At 48.7% G+C, this 20,730-nt stretch overlaps 2 protein-coding genes across 5 annotated transcripts in view; both read left to right on the top strand.

Moving 5' to 3' along the window:
• The window catches only part of INSR (insulin receptor), a 184,586-nt gene that overhangs the window by 61,269 nt on the left and 102,587 nt on the right, over positions 1–20,730 (top strand). The gene's annotated exons all lie outside the window — the stretch shown is intronic.
• Positions 8,155–9,025, top strand: LOC100609776 (uncharacterized). Its single transcript, XM_063801093.1, has one exon. It carries the CDS (start codon positions 8,237–8,239, stop codon positions 8,921–8,923), a length of 687 nt encoding a protein of 228 aa, XP_063657163.1. The 5' UTR covers positions 8,155–8,236; the 3' UTR covers positions 8,924–9,025.

Raw genomic sequence — 20,730 nt, 5'->3', positions numbered from 1 at the left:
TTTGGAACCAGGCTTTACCTGTTAGTAGCCGTGGGGCTCTGGGCAAGTCCACTGGAGTTCTCCGGGATCTGTTTCCTCTTTTGTAAAATGGGAACCAAAAGGTATCACAGGCCAGGCATGGTGGCTCACGCCTGTAATCACAGCACTTTGGGAGGCCGAGGCGGGTGGATCACCTGAGGTCAGGAGTTCAAGACCAGCCTGGCCAACATGGTGAAACCCCGTCTCTATTAAAAATACAAAAATTAGCCAGGTGTGGTGGCTGGTGCCTGTAATCCCAGCTACTCAGGAGGCTGAGGCAGGAGAATCACTTGAACCCAGGAAGCAGAGGTTGCAGTGAGCCGAGATGGCGCCACTGCACTTTAGCCTGGGTGACAGAGGGAGACTGTCTCAAAAAATCAACACCAAAACCAAACCCAACATGTATCACAAGCTCGCTGTGAGGATCAGAGAAGAGGATATGGGAATGATAAACATGGTAGTTACATTGTTGCTAGTATTGTAGTTATATTGCATCTGTACATTGTGACCTATTGTAGCTACTGTTATTTCTTTGATTAAGTTTAGCAACTGAAATTTTTTTTTTTTTGAGACGGAGTCTTGCACTGTTGCCCAGGCTGGAGTGCAGTGGCGGGATCTCGGCTCACTGCAAGCTCCGCCTCCCGGGTTCACGCCATTCTCCTGCCTCAGCCTCCCAAGTAGCTGGGACTACAGGTGCCTGCCACCGCGCCTGGCTGATTTTTTGTACTTTAAGTAGAGACAGGGTTTCATCTTGTTAGCCAGGATGGTCTCGATCTCCTGACCTGGTGATCCACCCTCAGCCTCCCAAAGTGCTGAGATCACAGGCGCGAGCCACTGGGCCCGGCCAACAACTGAAATATTTAACATACAATAAAATGCACATGGCCGGGGTGCAGTGGCTCACGCCTGTAATCCCAACACTTTGACAGGCTGAGGCAGGCAGATCACTTGAGGTCGGGAATTTGAGACCAGCCTGGCCAACTACTGAAAATACAAAAATTAGCCAGACGTGATGGTGCGTTCCTGTAATCCCAGCTACTCAGGAGGCTGAGGCAGGAGAATCGCTTAAACCCAGGAGGCGGAGGTTGCAGTGAGCCAAGATCAGGCCATTGTACTCCAGCCGGGGTAACAGAAGGAGACTCTGTCTCAAAATAAATAAAATAAAATAAAACGCACAGATCTGAAGCATTGAGTTCAATGAATTTTGACAAAAATTATATGCACCTGTGTAACCACCACTGAAAACAAAATGGAGGACATTGCCTCATCCCAGCCCTTTCCAGTGAATTCCCAGTACCCCCTGGGAATGAGGTGTTGCAATGATTACTATCACCATTGTTGATTATTATTGTTTAGTTTGGTTTTATTGAAGAAGCGGGTAGAGAAAGAAATAGTTAGCTTCATGCAAAAAGTAGGGCATATGAGAGCCTGAGATATGGCTTAAGAAGAGTATTGTTTGAAAAGTTTGGCTGAGTGTGGTGGCTTATGCCTGTAATCCCAGCACTTCGGGAGGCTGAGGTGGGAGAATTGCTTGAGCTCAGGAGTTCAACAATAGCCTGGGCAACATAGTGAGACTCTGTCTCTATAATTGAAAAAAAAAAAAAAGAGAGAGAAAAGTTTAAGGTATGTTGGCAGGTAGTCCTAGACGGGGTTTACTGCCAGGAGCAGTTAGGATTCAAAGAGCAAAAATTTGAGGGTAAAAGGATGTATGGCAGGTTGTTGGTGGTGGATATATAGCCCCAACATCCAGTCACTTTAAACTCTTACCAAGACAACACAGGGCCAGGTGCCGTGGCTCATGTCTGTAATCCCAGCACAATGGGAGGCCAAGGTGGGCAGATAACTTGTGGTCAGCAGTTCGAGACCAGCCTGACCAACATGGTGAAACCCTGTCTCTACTAAAAATACAAAAATTAGCAGGGTGTGCTGTTGGGGACCTATAATCCCAGCTACTCAGGAGGCTGAGGCAGGAGAATCACTTGAACCTGGGAGGTGGAGGTTGCAGAGAGCAGAGATCACCCCACTGCACTAGAGCCTGGGCGAAAGAGAGAGACTCCATCTCAAAAAAAAAACAAAAACAAAAAACAACACCAAAAACAAATAAGACAACACAAAGCGTTTGAACGAAAACAGCATTTGCAGATGCAAATTCAGGATCCGAAATTAATTCTTCCCCCCTCTTTGCTGAGCTGCCAGAATGTTCCAAGGAGATCCCTCCTTTCCAGTTTCCTCCGTGGCGCACAGGCTGTGCCGAGTAAGTGGGCAATTGTGAGTTTCTGGAAATCAGTGAGCTGGTGTGGCTCCTGGCTCCTGGCTCTGGCCAAGGGAGTTGGCTTCCCTGTGTCCGTGCCAGGAGGGGAGGCTGGAGGCTTTTAAAGGCTGCAGCTCCGCTGTAGACACGCGCCTCCTTGGCGCTGGCTTTGTTGAAATCCGTCCCTAGATAGTCTCTCTTCTGCACAGACCTCCGAGGTTTTTCCATACTGCAAAGGGCCTTGCTGCAGGAGGAACAGTCTGACCTAATCTCTCCTAGAGGAGGCCTTGAGCTAATTTTTTTTTTTTTTTTTTTTTTTTTGAGATGGAGTCTCACTGTCACCCAGGCTGGAGTGCAGTGGTGCAATCTCAGTCCACTGCAATCTCCGCCTCTCGGATTCAAGCGATTCTCCCTGCCTCAGCCTCCCAAGTAGCTGGGATTGCAGATGCCCGCCACCACACCCGGCTAATTTTTGTATTTTTAGTCGAGATGGGGTTTCACCATGTTGGCCAGGCTGGTCTCGAACTCCTGACCTCAGGTGATCCACCTGCCTTGGCCTCCCAAAGTGCTGGGATGACAGGCGTGAAGCACCTCACCCAGCCGAGGTAATATTTCTGAAAGCATGGAGTACCATGCTGTGAGCTAGACACTTGGTGTGGTTTATCCTGTCATCGCCTCAGTGACCTCACCAGGTCGACACTGTTAGGATTCCTAATTTGCAGAGGGAGAAGTTGAGGCTGACAGAAAGGTCAGCACTGTGCTCAAAGTGATCCAGCTGCTACCAAGATGAACTGCAGGCTTTGCTCTGAGCTCACAGCCTGACCTCAGTCTAGAGCTGGGAATCTTTCTCTCCCTCATTGCTACACCTGATCAATTACTGAGTCCCATCCCTTTAACTCCTTACATGGCCTTCAAATCCATCTTCCCTACCTAAGCTGCCCATTCATTGACCTGTGCCTTCTGTCCGTCTGCTAAGAGCAAGGTGCTGTGCGAGCCTCTGAGAAAGTGGCCGAGAACAATATAGATAAAAGTTCTGAGCCGGGTACGGTGACTCATGTCTGTAAACCCAGTGTTTTGGGAGGTTGAGGCAGAAGACTTCCTTGAAGCCAGGAGTTTGAGGCCGGCCTGGACAACATAGCAAGACCCCGTCTTTACAAAAACAAAAACAAACAAACAAAAAAAAAGAAAAAGAAAAATTAGCTGAGCATAGTGGCACTGACTTGTGGTCTCAGCTACTTGGGAGGCTGAGGTGGGAGCATCACTTGACTCCAGGAGTTTGAGGCTGCAGTGAGCCATGACTGTGCCACTGCACTCCAGCCTGGGCAATAGAGCAAGACCCTGTCTCAAAAAAAAAAAAAAAAAAGACTGTAAATGTATCCTCCAGAGTAATTCTTCTTTTTCATTTTTCAAAAGCATCCTTGCTTTGTTTATGCTTCCAAAAGTTTAAAAACTGTAGCCAAGTTCCAAGAAAGAAAAAGGGAAGCAAAGGAAAAGGAAAACACAGACCCAGAGGCCCTTTATGGGGTTGATTGTATGTGAAGTCCATAAATTGATGGAGAGAAGGAGCACCTTGGCAGTATTTACTTGTACTCTCCTATGTCATGGATTTCCTCTCCATTTTCCCAAGGGTTCTTTCCTGTTCTTAGAAATGTTTTGTGATTTTGCTTCAGACACAGTTTGTCTACTTCTTGTAAGCATTGTTCTTAGATTGCTGGCTTTATATCTATCACTCCCTTGCTCATCTGCCCATCCATCTATCCATCCATCCATCCATCCATCCATCCATCCATCCATCATCCCTCCATCCATTTGCTCATCTGCCCATTCATCCATCCATCCATCCATCCCTCCATCCACTTGCCCATCCATCCATCTATCCATTCATCTAGTCCATTCACTACCCACCATCTATTATCCATCCATCCATCCATCCATTCATCCACTCACCCATTCATCCATCATCTATCCATTCACCCATCCATTCATTCAGTCACCCTGCATCCATTCACTCACCCATCCATCCATCCATCCACTCATCCAATCACCCATCCATCCATACATCCACTCATCCATTCATCCATCCATCCATCCACCCACCCAGACGTCCATCCATCCATCCATCCATCCTTCTATCTACTCTGCCAACCATCCACACACCTGTCCCTCCATCCCTTCCAACCACTCACCCAGCAATCTTCTCATCCATCTATTCACCTATGCATACATCCACTTATTCATTCATCCATCCTTCCACCCACCCATTCATCCACCCATCCATGTGTCCATTCATCTCTCCATCTCTCCGTGTGTCTATCATCTAATATAAGGGAGATGTTTTGAAGTATTAAAAGTGATTATTTTGTAGCATAGGGGACAGGGATTGTGTTTTCTTTACTTACTGCTGCCTTATTAAATGCTTACTAGTTCTAAAAGCCCTGCAATTGATTCCCTTCAATTTTCCAATTCTATAATTGCAGCATCTGCAGATAGTGATGACTTGTTGCCTTTTGCCAATAATTAGACCAGTTATTGCTGTTAACCTTGTTATGGCAGGAACTTCCAGAACAGTGTTCAGTGACGCAGCTGAATATGGTCAGCCCAGTCTCATTTCTGATTTGAGTGGAATGCCTCAATTGTTTTACTGCAGAGGATAATTATATAATTGTTAATACTCTTGACCTTCCTGTCTTTAGCCTCACTGAGTAAATGGGGTGTGATCATGAAATCTTGATTGTCTCATAGATGCAAGAGACATAAACGACATTTGTCTGTGTATAATGACAGCAGATTTATTTTGCTAAGCTGTTAAGCTGTTAAAATAAGCCTTTAAGCCCCCGCCTCAATTTTCCAGCAGAGTGGAATGTTATTTTGTTGCTTCTGGCCAAGTGTCGATATTCGTTTTAGGGCAGGTCTTCATGGAAAGTCTGCTGGACTATAGGTCTGGATACTTTCCGGACCCTGTGTCATCACTAAAGTTAGAGTGTGTTTCAGAACCACCCTGTACCACAGTGAACAGAGACAAATGGCCTTAGGGAGCAGGACCCATGGGGGCCCTCTGGGGCTGTTTCTTGTGCCCTGAGAGAGGCCCTAGATTTGGGACAGTCTGATTTACCTCCCCCGGCTTTTTTTTTTTCTGGATGATGCTACCCTGGTTTCTGTGTTGAAATATGACCCTAGTGTGAAGGTCGCGGTCTCAGACCATCTTGTTTCTGGTATGTTAAGAAACAGAAAAACACCTTTTAGGACACAATGTTAACCATTGAAGATACATATCAGTGTTCTGGAAAAACAAAAACAAAAACAAAACAATCTGTACCGCGACTGTGGTTTTCATCAGGGTGGGCTGCCTTTCCGATCCATAACCCTGTGTGGCTTGATGGAGAACATGTTTTGTAACTTGCAAGGGCATCTGCAATAGCCGCTGGTCCTCTTGGTGAAAGGGGAGGGCCCACATTACGTCTAAGCTGGCTGGAGTCGATGCAAAACTCTCACATGCTTTGGAAAAAGCACGTGATCTTTCGACGAGAATGCAAATGTTGACCGGGTGCAGTGGCTCATGCCTGTATTTGCAGCATTTGGGGAGACTGAGGCAAGCGGATCGCTTGAGTCCAGAAGTTTGAGACCAGCCTGGGCAACTTGGTGAAACCCCATCTCTACAAAAAATACAAAAATTAACCAGGTGTGGTAGTGCGTGCCTGTAGTCCCAGCTACTTGAGAGGCTGAGTTGAGAGGATTGCTTGAGCTCAGGAGGTTGAGGCTGTGGTGAGCTGTGATCACGCCACTGCACTCCAGCCTGGGCAACAGAGCCAGACCCTGTCTTTAAAAAAAAAAAGAATGCAAATGTTTGCTTGATTATTCAGCTGGTATTTGACACACAGTTCTTTGTTCCAGAGGGACTGTCCAGCAACAAATAGTGAATTCGTTAATTTTTCACACCAAACCTATTGAAAATAACCAGAAAAGGTATATGCTGGAAAACTCAGTGTTCTAGAAACATTCATGTTTGCCATCCCAAGAGCAAAAGTCATGGAATGCCTGATGCTTAGTGTTAAGAGGAAGGAATTCCACACAGCCTGTGGCTAGCTTTTCTTATTTCATTGGTGTCCAAGACAAGATTTGAACTGTTTACTAAAGGAAATTAGCATCATAAGTCTCCTCTGGCATATATTTCCAGCATCCAAGTGGAGCTGCTGAGATCTTGCTCAAGAGTAGCAAAATTGGCAGGAGGAGGAGGGCATTAGTTTTTACATCAGCTTAAAGAATTTTTTTTATCAGCCATTTTTGCAATTTGGAAACCTGTTTGGAGTAGGGGTATATGGAGACGAAATTGGGCTGTTTCTAGGATTCACCTCCTCCTTCAGGCATTTTTTTTTTGGAAACAGGGTCTGGCTCTGTTGCCCAGGCTGGTGTGCAGTGGCGTGATCATGGCTTACTGTAGCCTTGACCTCTTGGGCTCAAGCAATCCTCCCACTTCAGCTTCCCAAGTAGCTGGGACCACAGGTGTACACCATCGCACCTGGCTAATTTTTATATATTTTTTGTAGAGATGGGGTCTCACTATGTTGCCAGGGATGGTCTTGACCTCTCAGGCTCAAGCAACTCTCCTGCCTCGGCCTCCCAAATTGCTGGGATTACAAGCAGGAGCCACTGCAGTTGGTACTTAGAGTTGTTTTTTTTTTTTTTTTCCCTTAAGACGGAGTCTCACTCTGTTGCCAGGCTGGAGTGCAGTGGTGCGATCTTGGCTCACTGCAACCTCCACCTCCTAGGTTCAAACCATTCTCCTGCCTCAGCCTCCTGAGTAGCTGGGACTACAGGCACATGCCACCACGCCCAGCTAATTTTTTTTTTGTATTTTTAGTAGAGATATGGTTTCACCATGTTGGCCAGGATGGTCTCGATCTCTTGACCTCGTGATCCTCCCGCCTCGGCCTCCCAAAGTGCTGGGATTACAGGCGTGAGGCACCATGCCTGGCCGATCCTCAGACATTTTTAATTTTCCTTTTTCAGTGTTACAGCCAGCCATTTGAAAAATGAGACTTCCCCCTAACCTTGTGTCAAACTCAGAGACGTTGTCATCTTGGCTTTGATGTGGTGGAGGAGAGGGGCTTCTCATTCCGGGACTGGGTTTCTCCACCTGGGGCCTGCGGACACTGGGGCTGGATTGTTCTCTGGGGTGGGGCTGTCCTGGGCACTGAGGGTGCTAGCAGCATCCCTGGCTTCCACCCACTCCATGCCAGGAGTGCCGCCCCCGAGGCATGGCAAACACAAATGTCTCCAGACACTGCCAGGTGTCTCCTGGTGGGCAGAATCGCCTCCATTTGAGGACCCCTGGACCAGGGTGCTGGAATGGGGGTGAGGGGCACTCTGCAATTATTCTCTGCTCTTTTTTTGAGGGGGGGAAATGGAAACCAAGAGCCCATCATCAGCCTCGTGGCTCTGTGGTTTGACACTGCCATGCTACCGACAAAAACCATGTCCCTAGACTTGGGGGACCAAGGAATCTGGAGGAATATGATGATAGTCATTTAATGAAGGTGGGTTTATGTATTACTCAAGTGCTGGGCTGGGGAGTCAGGACATAGCCACAGGGAAGAAAACAGAAAGGTCCTTCCCTCTTGGAAGCCCCTCTTGAAACACCTAATTGGTGACATGGTACACCGGAGAATCAGAGAGTGTCACTCAAGCATTTTGGCTTGGTGGTGGGGCGGGGGTGGCGGGTCAGGCACTCAAGCACCCCTAAGCTGATCTGGAGAAAGTGTCGGCGAAGGGGAACATTAGCGTTTCTCCCTGAGGAATCATCTTACACCCATAATGGCAACTGGCCCACAGTAACATTGATGGAGCAAGTGTCTTCTTGTGGCTCGGCCGCTCAATAGCTGTGTGACCATGGGCAGGTTACTGAACCTCTCTGTGCCTCAGTCTTCTCCTCTGTAAAAAGGTAACATCTAGGATTGTTGGGGGAAATAAATGGTTAATAATTGGAATAGTGCTGGGTGCATAGGAAACTCTAAGTGTTACACAGCATGTGGCCACAACCTCCCCTCTCCCCTCCTCCCTCCTCTTTGCTGCTGCCCTGCTGCCTTAATGGGATACTCCCCTCTCTGTCTCTGTCTGTCTGTCTGTCTGTCTGTCTGTCTCTCTCTCTCATCCCCTTTTCTTTCCTCTGTTCCCCCACCCCCACCTCTGATGCAGTTTGGACCAAGTTTTCTTCAGCCAGCTAATTTAGAGACGAGAACCTGGATATTTATTGGGCATTTAGGGGACTTCCTTACAGCCCTAGGTCTCTGTGAAAAGGGCCCTGGATTATCTCTGCAAAAGCCCACCTGCTATTGGTTAGCCAGGACTGTCTCCACTTTCAGACACCAGCTTCATCCAAACACTCTTTGCTGTATTTATAACCACGGTGCATTTCCTCGGGATGCACATCTTACGGCTTCTTGGCCCCTTCGCCCAGGGTGCACTGCCTGGACCATCGCCCTCCGGCAGAGACAGTGTCTTTCTTTGTATGTTCTCCTTCCTCTGGTCGAGATGTGGCTTGGTCACCTGGAGTGGGGCCGTCGGCAAGTCGCCTGGGCTTCGTGGAGGCTCGCTGCCCCCATGGCGGAAAGCTCGGCCACACACCCTGATGTCTCGACACCTTTGAGCTGCCCATGAATGGGTTTTCAGAGCTTACCGTGTTTACTTCGCTGCACGCCTCTGTTTGTGCTCTGGGGAAATTCTTGGCAGAGGAAGAGCCAATTGGAAAACAGCCCTGCTTGGTGTCAGGGCTTGAGGTTGAGGCAGAAAGACTGAAACGGAGATTTGCATGAGCTGGTTTGCGCATGTCACAAGACTTTGTCTTTAAAAAAAAAAAAAAATTGGCCTGGTGTGGTAGCTCGCTCCTGTAATCCCAGCACTTTGGGAGGCTGAGGCAGGCGGATCACGAGGTCAAGAGATCGAGACCATCCTGGCCAACGTGGTGAAACCCCGTCTCTACTAAAAATACAAAAATTAGCTGGGTGTGGTGGTGTACGCCTGTAGTCCCAGCTACTGGAGGCTGAGGTAGGAGAATGGCTTGAACCCAAGAGGCAGAGGTTGCAGTGAGCCGAGATCGTGCCACTGCACTCCAGCCTGGGTGGCAGAGCGAGACTGGTCTCAAAAAAAAAAAAAAAAATTTTTTTTTGTTCCAGTCTATTCTGGTGGCTTAGAGGAGGGAAGATGGGAAATTTTGGGTTTAATAGAGTAATATCCATCAGGTTGAGGGCTTTGAAGCACCTGGGAACATCCATAAGTCACTACTGAGCACCAGCTGTATACAGTTATTGAGCATGTATTGTCTCCCAGGCACATGGTCCTCACAACAATCTTTTCACAGAGCTAGGATTTGAACCCACAGTCTCTCTGGCTTCAGAACCCTAGCTTTTCCTGCTATACTCTGCCTTACAGAGGAAGGGAACTTTTGTACTGGGTTTTGAAGGGTGAATAGGAGTTCAATGAAGAAGCAGCACATTCTGTGCTAAACTTGGCTTCCTGATCCTCCTAGAATTGGCCAGAAGCCAATATCTGGAGGCCAAAATTGGGTCACTAGGGTGACCAACTCATCACAGGGCCCTGGATTATCTCTGCAAAAGCCCACCTGCTACTGGTTAGCCAGGACCATCACAGTGTGCCCAGGTAACCCTGCGTTTCACCCCAAAGCAGAATTTTACACCAGAGCCTGGACACCAGTTGAATTTTCTTTAACTCATTTCTGTCAATGGTTACCTCCAAAAATGCTCCCTTGTGTCTTTATGCTGGGCTTCTTTCTCTAGATACTTCCATTTCTTGGTTTGGATGAAAATCAAATGAGGTAATTAATGCTTGTGACATGTAAAGTGTAGTGAGTGGCACATGGTAACCTCTTTAGTTTTAGCCAGTTGTTTTTTTTTTGTTTGTTTGTCTTTGAGACAGAGTCTCACTCTGTCACCCACGCTGGAGTGCAGTGGCGCAGTCTCAGCTCACTGCAACCTCTGCCTCCCAGGTTCAAGCAATTCTCCTGCCTCAGCCTCCCGAGTAGCTGGGATTACAGGTGCACGCCACCACACTGGGCTAATTTTTGTATTGTTAGTAGAGATGGTGTTTTGCCATGCTGGCCAGGCTGGTCTCAAACTCCTGACCTCAGGTGATCCGCCCTCCTTAGTCTCCCAAAGTGCTGGCATTACAGGCATGAGCCACAGTGCCCAGACAGTTTTAGCCAGTTTTTCACTGGCCTCCCTCTTTGCCTTTTTTGCAAGGGAGCTGGCCTCCCTGTCCCTGGAGTAAGCAGACTTCCTTATACCTATAGCTTCCTCTAAGGAAGCGTAGTTACCTACAGCCTGGCCCTCCCCAAGGACATAGCTGTTTCCTCCACCAAGAGCAAGGAGTGGACATAATCACTGCCAAATAGGGAAGCCAGGCTGGACACCGTGGCTCATGCCTGTAATCCCAGCACTTTGGGAGGCCGAGGTGGGAGGATCGCTTGAGGCTAGGGATTCAAGACCAACCTGGGCAATGTAGCAAGACCCTGTCTCTAAACAAATAAAAAAATTAGCCAGCTGTGGTGGCCCATGGCTGTAGTCCCAGCTACTCCGGAGGCTGAAGCAGGAGGATTGCTCGACCCCAGGAGTTTGATGCTGCAGTGAGCTACAGTCACACCACTGAACACCAGCCAGGACAACAGAGCAAGACCCTATCTCTTAAAAAAACAAAAAATAAGGAAGCCAGATGGGTGCTGGGAGTAGGGGACACATGTCAAAAGTCAGACCTCTATCTGAGTAAGGAAACAGGTTCAGAGTTAGGATTAAAGACCAAGACAGCTTGAGGTCATCAGAGGCCAGGAATTTCCATACAGGCTGCGGTCCAAAGTGCCAAGCTGGGCTAGATAGATGTTGGGGAAGAGTCTCTGTCGCCCTCTTTCCTTCCCTGTTAATGCTATCAGCTGAGCATGGGTCACTCCTGATTTTTTTTTTTTTTTTTTTTTTACCGAGGACATAGGCTCAGAGTGTCTTCTAGCTTTCAACCCACCCCAGACTCTGACTTAGCCTTTCCCAAATGGTGCTGTGCAGAAAAATGGAAAAATTGCTAGGAGGATCATGTGCCTGGTGGATAGTACATGCTTGATAGCTGTAAACAGTTGGTGCTCAATATATCGTGGCTTGTGGATCTTCCCAGCTGCTTCAGAACCCCAAGCCTGCTGTATAATTGTACTTGATCCCGACAACAGCCCTGCCAGATGGGTGTTACTCTGATTCCTGTGTCCTGGTAAGTGGATGGGGGGCCTGGAGTAGCTGAATTGCCTAGAGAAGGGGACATAGCTAGAAAGGAGAAGTTGAAACCCAGTGTGATGCCAGAGTCCATGCAAACTTTATCCTGAAAGGAGGGATCTCTTTTTTTTTTTTTTCTGAGATGGAATCTCACTCTGTAGCCCAGGCTGGAGTGCAGTGGTGTGATCTCGGCTCACTGCAACCTCCGCCTCTCAGGTTCAAGCGATTCTCCTGCCTCAGCGTCCCAAGTAGCTGGGATTACAGACGTGTGCCACCACAACCGGCTCATTTTTGTGTTTTTAGTAGGGACGGGGTTTCGCCATGCTGGCCAGGCTGGTCTCGAACTCCTGACCTCAGGTGATCCGCCCGCCTCGGCCTCCCAAAGTGCTGGGATCACAGGCGTGAGCCACTGCGCCCAGCCTTCTTCTTCTTCTTCTTTCTTCTTCTTGTTCCTCCTCCTCTTCTTCTTCTTCTTCCTTTTTTTTGACAGAGTCTCACTCTATTGCCCAGGCTGGAGTGCAGTGGCACGATCTCAGCTCACTGCAACCTCTGCCTCCTGGGTTCAAGAGATTCTCCCACTTCAGCCTCCCGAGTAGCTGGGATTACAGGTGCGCAACACCACAGCCGGTTAATTTTTGTGTTTTTGGTAGAAACGGGGTCTCGCCACGTTGGCCAGGTTAGTCTCAAACTCCTCACCTCAAGTGATCCGCCCGCCTCAGCCTCCCAAAGTGCTGGGATTACAGGCTTGAGCCACTGCGCCCGGCCTGGTGAAGACCTTCTTGCTGATGGGGACTCTGCAGAGTCCTGACAGGGAGCAGGGCATCACATGGCGAAGGAGCTGAGAGTGTCAGCTCAGGTCTCTCTTCCTCTTCTTATAAAACCACCAGTCCCACTCCTAAGATAAACCATTAATCCATGAATGGATTAATCCACTTATGAGGACACAGCCCTTTTAATCACCTCTGAAAGGCCCCACCTCTCAATGCTGCCACATGAGGAATTACATTTCAACATGAGTTTTGGAGGGGACAAATATTCAAATCATACTATTATGTTACCAGTAAAATTTAAAATATAGGAATAATAATGGCCGATGTGTGGCAGACTTACCAAATACTGTACCCTGTGCTAAGTGTTTTATATCTATTATTTTATTTAATTTTCTTGGTCACTGCATAACATATGCTCTGTTAGTCCCAGTTTTTCGAATGGGCATAACAAGACGGAACCTACCTAGAGTTGGCACAAGTTGTAAAAATAGGATTCGTGGCCAGGCACGGTGGCTCACACTTGTAATTCCAGCACTTTAGGAGGCCAAGGCGGGAGGATCACCTGAGGTCAGGAGTTCGAGACCAGCCTGGCCAACATGGTGAAACCCTGTCTCTACTTAAAATACAAAAATTAGCCAGGTGTGGTGGCGCGCCTGTAGCCCCAGCTCCTCGGGAAACTGAGGCAGGAGACTCGTTTGAACCCGGGAGGCGGAGGTTGCAGTGAGCCAAGATCGCGCCACTGCACTCCAGCCTGGGCGACAGAGCGAGACTCCATCTCAAAAATAAAATAAAACAAAAAAATAGGATTCACTTTTGCCACCAACTTGAAAAGGAGGCAAACACAAGATTACTCATCTCTGGAGAGGAGGCATTCAGATTTGCCTACGCAGCATTCCTGGAGAGAGAACCAGATTTTGCATGGGTTAGAATCAGATTTTGCTTGGGAAGCCACTCAGACCTCATTGTGTGGACTCTATTCCCAGAGCCAGCTTCCTTTATTCCTTCAGACTGTTATGATTGGCTCAGGGGAAGGCACATGACTCAGACTGGGCCAATCAGCTTTCTTAATTCCTCCAGCCTCCATGATTGGTTCAGGGGTGGGCATGTGACCCCAGAAGGTTCCATAAGATTTAGTTCTGGGACTTTGGTGGGAGTGATAGAAAGAGAGATTTTTCCTTGCTAAATCTTCCTTGCTGTGAAGCTATAATCCAGGTGCCACCATGTAGAGACCACCCGTCTCAGACTTCTGACACCATAGAAGGAAGCAGGACTGCGAAAAGGAAAGGGAGAGAGATGGGGTCCCCATGACATCATTTGACACCTGGATCTAGCTGTACCTGAAAGTGTCCTTGTCCTATGACTTGTTAGTTAAGTGAGCCAGCAATCGTTCTTTTCTTTTTTTTCGTTTTCTTTCTTTCCCTTCCTTCCCTCCTTCCTTTCCTTTCTTTTCCTTTCCCTCCCTCCTTCCCTCCCTCCCTCTCTTCCTTCTCTCTCTCTTCCCTCCCTTCCTTCCTTCCTTCTCTCTCCCCCTTCCCTCCCTCCCTTCCTTCCCTCCTTCTTTCCTTCCTTCCCTCCCTCCCTCCTTCCTTCCCTCCCTCCCTCCCTTTTCTCTCTCTCTCTCTCTCTCTCTCTTTCTCTCTGTATAACTGAGCTTTCTATTCTCACAAACTGAGAGAGGTCTTGCTAATCCAAGGCATGACAATCAGAGCAACATGTGAAGCCCAAAGAGCTGCAGAACTCCCCTCCATGGCTTCCAGCCCTGGGGGTGGTCCTTGGAAGTAACTGGAGCCCGGAGCTTCAGAGGCCAGTGTGGAGGTTGGAAAGGTTGTGGTCAGGAGAGAGTAATATATCTGGTCCCTGCAACAGACACCCCTGCAGTTTTATCCTAATCCTGGGTAATTTCCCCAGGTCCTGGGAAGCCTAACAAAGCCCCTACTCAGATGTTGGATTGCAAGTCCTTTTTATTTGTTTCTTTTTAAAATCCACTTTAAATATGTCTGAAAACCACACACAGAGTGACTGCTGCACAGAAGAGCGAATGGTTCATGCCTTCTTCTTTGCTGCCACCAACAAGCCAGTTACCTACTTCTCTGACATGGGATCCTTGGCTGGAGCTCACTGGCTGCCTTCCTGCCACCTCTAAGCCTCGGCACTTGCTGTTCCCTCTACCTACATGCTTTTCCCCGTGATCCTTCCTCATATGATTTCCTCAGATTATCTTTGCTCAAACAACAGGCAAGGGCTGGGCCTTAATCTCACACCTGTAATCTCAGCACTTTGGGAGGTCAAGGCAGGTGGATCACCTGGGGTCAGGAGTTGCAGACCAGCCTGGCCAACATGGCGAAACCCCATCTGTACAAAAAATTTAGCCAGATGTGGTCGCAGGTGCCTCTAATCCCAGGCATTTGGGTGGCTGAGGCAGGAGAATCACTTAAACCCAGGAGGCGGAGGTTACAGTGAGCCGAGATCATGCCACTGCACTCCAGTCTGGGCAACAGAGCGAGACTCCGTTTCATAAAAACAAAAAACAAACAAACAAACAGAAAAAACCAACAAAACAAAAAACAAGAGGCAAGAAGTTCAGTGTGCAGAATCTCTGAGAAAAACCCATGGTTGTTAACCCCAGGTCTGCCCCTTTTGAGCAGGGTGACGTTAGGCAACTGATTTGATTTCTCTTAGATGAAATTTCCTCACTCCCTGCTTATTCAACCGCAGTACTGAGGACATTTGGAGCTGGATTCTCTCTCTGGTGGCGGCTGTCCTGGGCACTTTAGGGTGTTTAGTAGCATCCCTGGCCTCCCCCCACTAGATACCAGTAGCACTCCCACCCCACACTGGTTGCAACAACCAGAAATGTCTCCAAGATACTTCCACGTGACCCCCGGGGGGTCAGAATTTCTCCCCTTCCCCCTGTGTTTTCCTATGGAGGTGGAACGTGTTTATTTCTTTGCTCACCGTTTTGCAATCTCTCTTCCCCCACCACAAGGCAGGGACTCTTCTATCTCCATCACCATCCCATCCTCCCACAGTGGAGACAGCTCTGGGGACTCTTCTGAGCAACAGATTCTTGGGTGCCACGTTCTGTTCCATTCCTGGGGATTTATCTCTTTACTGAGTGATGGGTACATGAGAACTTTCTGTGTCACCCTTGCAACTTTTCTGTTTTGTTTTTACAAAAGAAAAAAAAAGAAGGCCGGGTGTGGTGGCTCACGCCTGTAATCCCAGCACTTTGGGAGGCCAAGGCGGGTGGATCACGAGGTCAGGAGATCGAGACCATCCTGGCTAACATGGTGAAACCCCGTCTCTACTAAAAATACAAAAAATTAGCCAGGTGTGGTGGTGGGCACCTGTAGTCCCACCTACTTGGGAGGCTGAGGCAGGAGAATGGCGTGAACCCGGGAGGCGGAGCTTGCGGTGAGCCAAGATCGTGCCCACTGCACTCCAGCCTGGGAGACAGAGCGAGACTCCGTCTCAAAAAAGAAAAAAGATATCACTCGATGACTGCTACTGAAACATTCTGTGGCTGGGAGAGGAAAATACCAGAAAGGGTGAATGTGGTCGGTTGAATGATGCCTCTCCCTTCCCCCAGAGATGCCCACATCGTAATCCCTGTCACCTGTGAATTTGGTACCTCACTTGGCACAAGGCTCTTTGCAGATGTGATTAAGTTGAGGATCTTGAGACAGGGGGATGATCCTAGATTATCTGGTGCACCAGATGCCATCACAGGGATCCTTTTCAAGGAAAGAGGGAGGCAAGAGATTGAAATGCTACGGCCAAGAAAAAGGGGCTGCCTTAAAAGCTGGATTCTCTCTGGAGCCTCCAGAAGGAACCAACCTTTGTAACATCTTGATTTTAGCCCTGTAAGACTCATTTTGGGCTTTTCACCACCAAAACTGTAAGAAAATAGGCAGGCCATGATGGTTCATGCCTGTAATGCCAGGACTTTGGGAGGCCAAGGTGGGACGATTTCTTGAGGCTAGGAGTTTGAGACCAGTCTGGGCAACATAGCAAGACCCCATCTCTACAAAAAAAAAAAAAAAAAGAAGAAAAATTAGCTGGGCTTGGTGGCACACATCTATATTCCCAGCTACTTGGGAGGTTGAGGTGGGAGGATTGCTTGAGCCCAGGAGTTCGAGGCTGCAGTGAGCCATGATTGCACCATTGCACTCCAGCCTAGGCAACAGAGTAAGATCCCGATGCAAGAGAAAATAATAAATGTATGTCGTTTTACATTTGTGGGCATTTGTGACAGCAGCAATGGGAAATGGATACAGTGAGAAACCCAGCATCTGGGCCTGGAAACCCCCTCTGGGCGGGTCTCTAGCCAGGGGCCAACAGGAGTCAGAGCAGGGGCTTGGTGAGAGGTGGATACGGGGCCCCAGCATCCTGATGGCCTTGCTGTGGCTTCTGGGGACACCTGCAGTGGCTCCATTACACCGTGGCAATTTGTTCCTTCCCAGACCCCCTGGATACAAGGGACCTGCACTTTCGAACCCAGAGCCCAGGGACATCCCCCGTGGTTCCCTGTTACCCTCTGGATGTCTGTCCTGCTACTATGCACCTCTCCCCAACTCCTGGTACACAGTGGGAGTTCAGGGGCCATCTCATTTGTACCGCATAACATCACGGAGGTCCAAGACGCCATGTAATATTCTGTTTAGGATTTCAGAGGCACAGTCAGTTACATCCATCTTCTTTTTGTCTTTGAGACAGAGTCTTGCTCTGTCACCCAGGCTGGAGTGCAATGCCACGATCTCAGCTCACTGCAACCTCTGCCTCCTGGGTTTAAGCGATTCTCTTGACTCAGCCTCCCAAGTAGCTGGGATTACAGGTGCACGCCACCACACCTGGCTAATTTTTTTGTACTTTTAGTAGAGACGGGGTTTCACCATGTTGGTCAGGCTGATCTAGAACTCCTGACCTCAGGTGATCCACTCACCTTGGCTTCCCAAAGTGCTGGGATTACAGGCGTGAGCCACCGTGCCCGGCCTGCTTCCATCTTCTTAGCCACTTTTCCCTCAGGTGAGACCATGAGATTAGGAACCTGTTTCAATTCCCATCGGAATTTCCCAACAGAGCTGGGGCTTTGTGATTCGAATATGTTCAGAGAAGGAAGCAGAAGGAAGCAGAAATGAAGGATGTTATCAGAAAAGGAAACTCAGGGTTGGGTGTGGTGGCTCACGCCTGTAATCCCAGCACTTTGGGAGGCCAAGGTGAGTGGATCACCTGAGGTCAGGAGTTTGAGACCAGCCAGGCCAACATGGTAAAACCCTGTCTCTACTAAAAATTACAAAAATTAGCCAGGCGTGGTGGCATGCGCCTGTAATCCAAGCTACTCGGGAGACTGAGGCAGGAGAATCACTTGAACCCGGGAGGCGAAGGTTGCAGTGAGCCAAGATCATGCCACTGCACTCCAGCCTGGGTGACAGAGCAAGACTCCATCTCAAAAAATAAATAAATAAATAAATAAATAAAGGAAAAGGAAGCTCGGTAGTTTTTAGGGGCTGCTGGCATTTCCAAGCTTTAGGCATTTTGCTTTGAGTCTTTTTCTGTCTTTCGAGTCATCCTGAAGTGGAACCGAGAGAGGACTGAGTGGGTGGAGGGGGTGGTGGTGGGGACGGCTGTCTGCTCTGCTGGAATTGAGAGTCTGGGAGATCATTGTGGTGTTTTTGGAGTGATTCTTAACCCCAGATATAGACAGTGACACAAGGGGCATAAATACGAGGAACAGTGACCTTCCCTGGTGTCCTTGTTTGAAGCATTTGACCATCTGGGCAAGGCCTGGGAGTGTCTGAACTGGCTGGTGCTTCCATGAACAAGCATAGACTCAGAGCCCATGGTCCTGGGTTCGAATCCTAGTTCTTCCACTTCTTTGCTGTGTGACCTTTGTCTACAAAACATAAAAATTTAGCCAGGCACAGTGGCGTGTGCCTGTAGCCCCAGCTACTCGGGAGGCTGAGGCAGGAAGATCCATTGAGCCCAGGGGTCGAGGCTGCAGTGAGCTATGATTGCACCACTGCACTCCAGCCTGGGCAACAGAACCAGACCCTGAAGAAAGAAAGAAGCTGGGAAGACAGGGAAGAAGGAAGGAGTAAAGGAGGGAGGGAGAGGGGAAGGAAGGAAGAAAAAAAAAGGGAGGGAACAAGGAAGGAAGGAAGGAGGTGGGGACGGAGGGAAGAAGGAAGGAAGAAGGGAGGGAAGGAGGGAGAGAGGGAAGGAAGGAAAGGAAGGGAGGGGAGGAAGGAAGGAAAAGGAGGGGGGAGGAAGGAGGGAGGGGAGGAAGGAAGGAAAAGGAGTAGGGGGAAGGAGGGAGGGAGGGAGGGAAGAAAAAAAGGGAAGGGAAGGAACTTTGGAACTACTGAACATCTCTTTTTCCTCATCTATAAAAAGAGGGATAAGTCATCATCATATCTTCCTCTATGGTCATTGAGTGGATGAAGTAAGACAGCATTTGCAAATCCCCTAATGCATACCTGGCCCCTGATTTTGTTCCTTGGGCTGCAGCGATGATAGAGGTTTAAAACCTCCAAACGCTGTGTTGAAATCTCTCACGTGGACAACCAGCCCACCAGCAGAGAATGTCATTTTTCCATCCTGAGTAAACAGGGTAGAGAAGAATGAGGACCTCAGGCCAGGTTAGAGAGACCTCGCTTGGTGACCTTGGGAAGGCTTTTAACTTTTAACTTTAATGCTAACATCTGGTTCCCTCCAGTTAGGCAGTCGGCGGCCCAGCCGTCTTGTCTTGAAGTTTCTGTTGCCTTCCATCATGGGTTTATTTGTTCAGCAAATGTTTATGGAGGGCCAGCACAGGGGGGAATAAGAACTAGAGTTCTGGGAGGACGTGTGAAGAAACAAGTTCCGAGCCCCAGGGAGGAAAGAGGTCATTGCCTCCCTCTGGGGAAAATGTCTCTTCTCATACCTGGTTCACTTCTTAAATGGAATTTCCCCCTTCAGATGAGTAAGGCGTTTAATCACAAAGAGAAAACACCTTCATCACATAGCCATCCTTAAAAGGCATTTATTGTGAAGCTGGTTCATAGACTTCTCACCCAGGTTGCTAACAGCCAACCTGTCTGGGTTTTGGGAAGTTAAAGTGTCTGTATCCCATTTCCTTTTTTTTTTTTTTTTTGAGACAAAGTCTTGCCCTGGCACCTAGCCTGGAGTGCAATGGCACGATCTCTGCTCACTGAAACCTCTGCCTCCCGGGTTCAAGCGATTCTCCTGCCTCAGCCCTCCCGAGTAGCTGAGATTGCAGGCGTGCACCACCACACCTGGCTAATTTTTTGTATCTTTACTAGCGACGGGGTTTCACCATGTTGGTCAGGCTGGTCTCAAACTCCTGACTTCGTGACTCACCCACCTCAGCCTCCCAAAGGGCTGGGATGACAGGCGTGAGCCACTGTGCCCAGCCAGTTCTGACTTTTTAACTTGTGATTTGACTTTTCCTGTCTGAAGTCTTTCTCTGCTTGACGTGAGTTGTTGAAAGTGTTGCTTTTCTTTGTAGACAATTAGAGGCGCCCATCCACTGGGCTATGGACAATAATACTTTGAAGATGTGCAAATGATTTGCAACCTTTGTTGCATAAATTATCCCTCTGAGACGCTGTTTGGCTTGATAAATAAAGGACCTGCAAGAGAGAATTTATCTTGAGCATTCCTTGGGGGAGAGAAGCAAAGGGGAAGTGAATGCTGCATAATAATTCTTTGCATACTTTATGGAGGGTGGGTTCCTGCAGTGCCCTGTAGTGTTTTTCGTTTTTTTTTTTTTTTTTTTTGAGATGGAGTCGCTCTGTAGCCCAGGCTGGAGTGCAATGGTGCGATCTTGGCTCACTGCAACCTCCGCCTCCCGGGTTCAAGCGATTCTCCTGCCTCAGCCTGCCAAGTAGCTGGGACTACAGACGTGCTCCACCACGCCCAGCTAATTTTTGTATTTTTAGTAGAGATGGGGTTTCACCATGTCGGCCAGGATGGTCTCGATCTCCTGACCTCGTGATCCGCCCACTTCGGCCTCCCAAAGTGCTGGGATTACAGGCGTGAGCCACCGCGCCCGGCCCCCTGTAGTGGTTTAAAGCATCTTCACTGTTATTCTAAGCCTCACATTTTAAACAGAGCTGAAAAAGGACTCTAATTGCTGGCCTGGGATCCTTGTGTGCTGTAGGAATTCACTGAGGGGGCGGGGCTGAAGAGGGCTGCTAGAGGGTGGTACAGAAGCAGATGGAACTTTCTCTCTGGCTGGACACAGTAGCTCACACCTGTAATCCCAGCATTTTGGGAGGCTGAGGTTGGTGGATCACCTGAGGTCAGGAGTTCGAGACCAGCCTGGCCAACATGGTGAAGCCCCGTCTCTACTAAAAATACAAAAAATTAGCAGGACGTGGGGGTGGGTGCCTGTAGTCCCAACTACTTGGGAGGCTGAGGCAGGAGAATC

This window comes from Pan troglodytes, chromosome 20 (genome assembly GCF_028858775.2).
Source record: "Pan troglodytes isolate AG18354 chromosome 20, NHGRI_mPanTro3-v2.0_pri, whole genome shotgun sequence".
In the NCBI taxonomy this organism is placed as follows: Eukaryota; Metazoa; Chordata; class Mammalia; order Primates; family Hominidae; genus Pan; species Pan troglodytes.
Note: the sequence above shows the minus strand (reverse complement) of the source record. Positions and strands in the feature narration are given on the sequence as shown.

Bases quoted from the DNA above. Each gene is read 5' to 3' on its own strand.
- LOC100609776 (XM_063801093.1), top strand. From the start codon at position 8,237: ATGGTTAATAATTGGAATAGTGCTGGGTGCATAGGAAACTCTAAGTGT.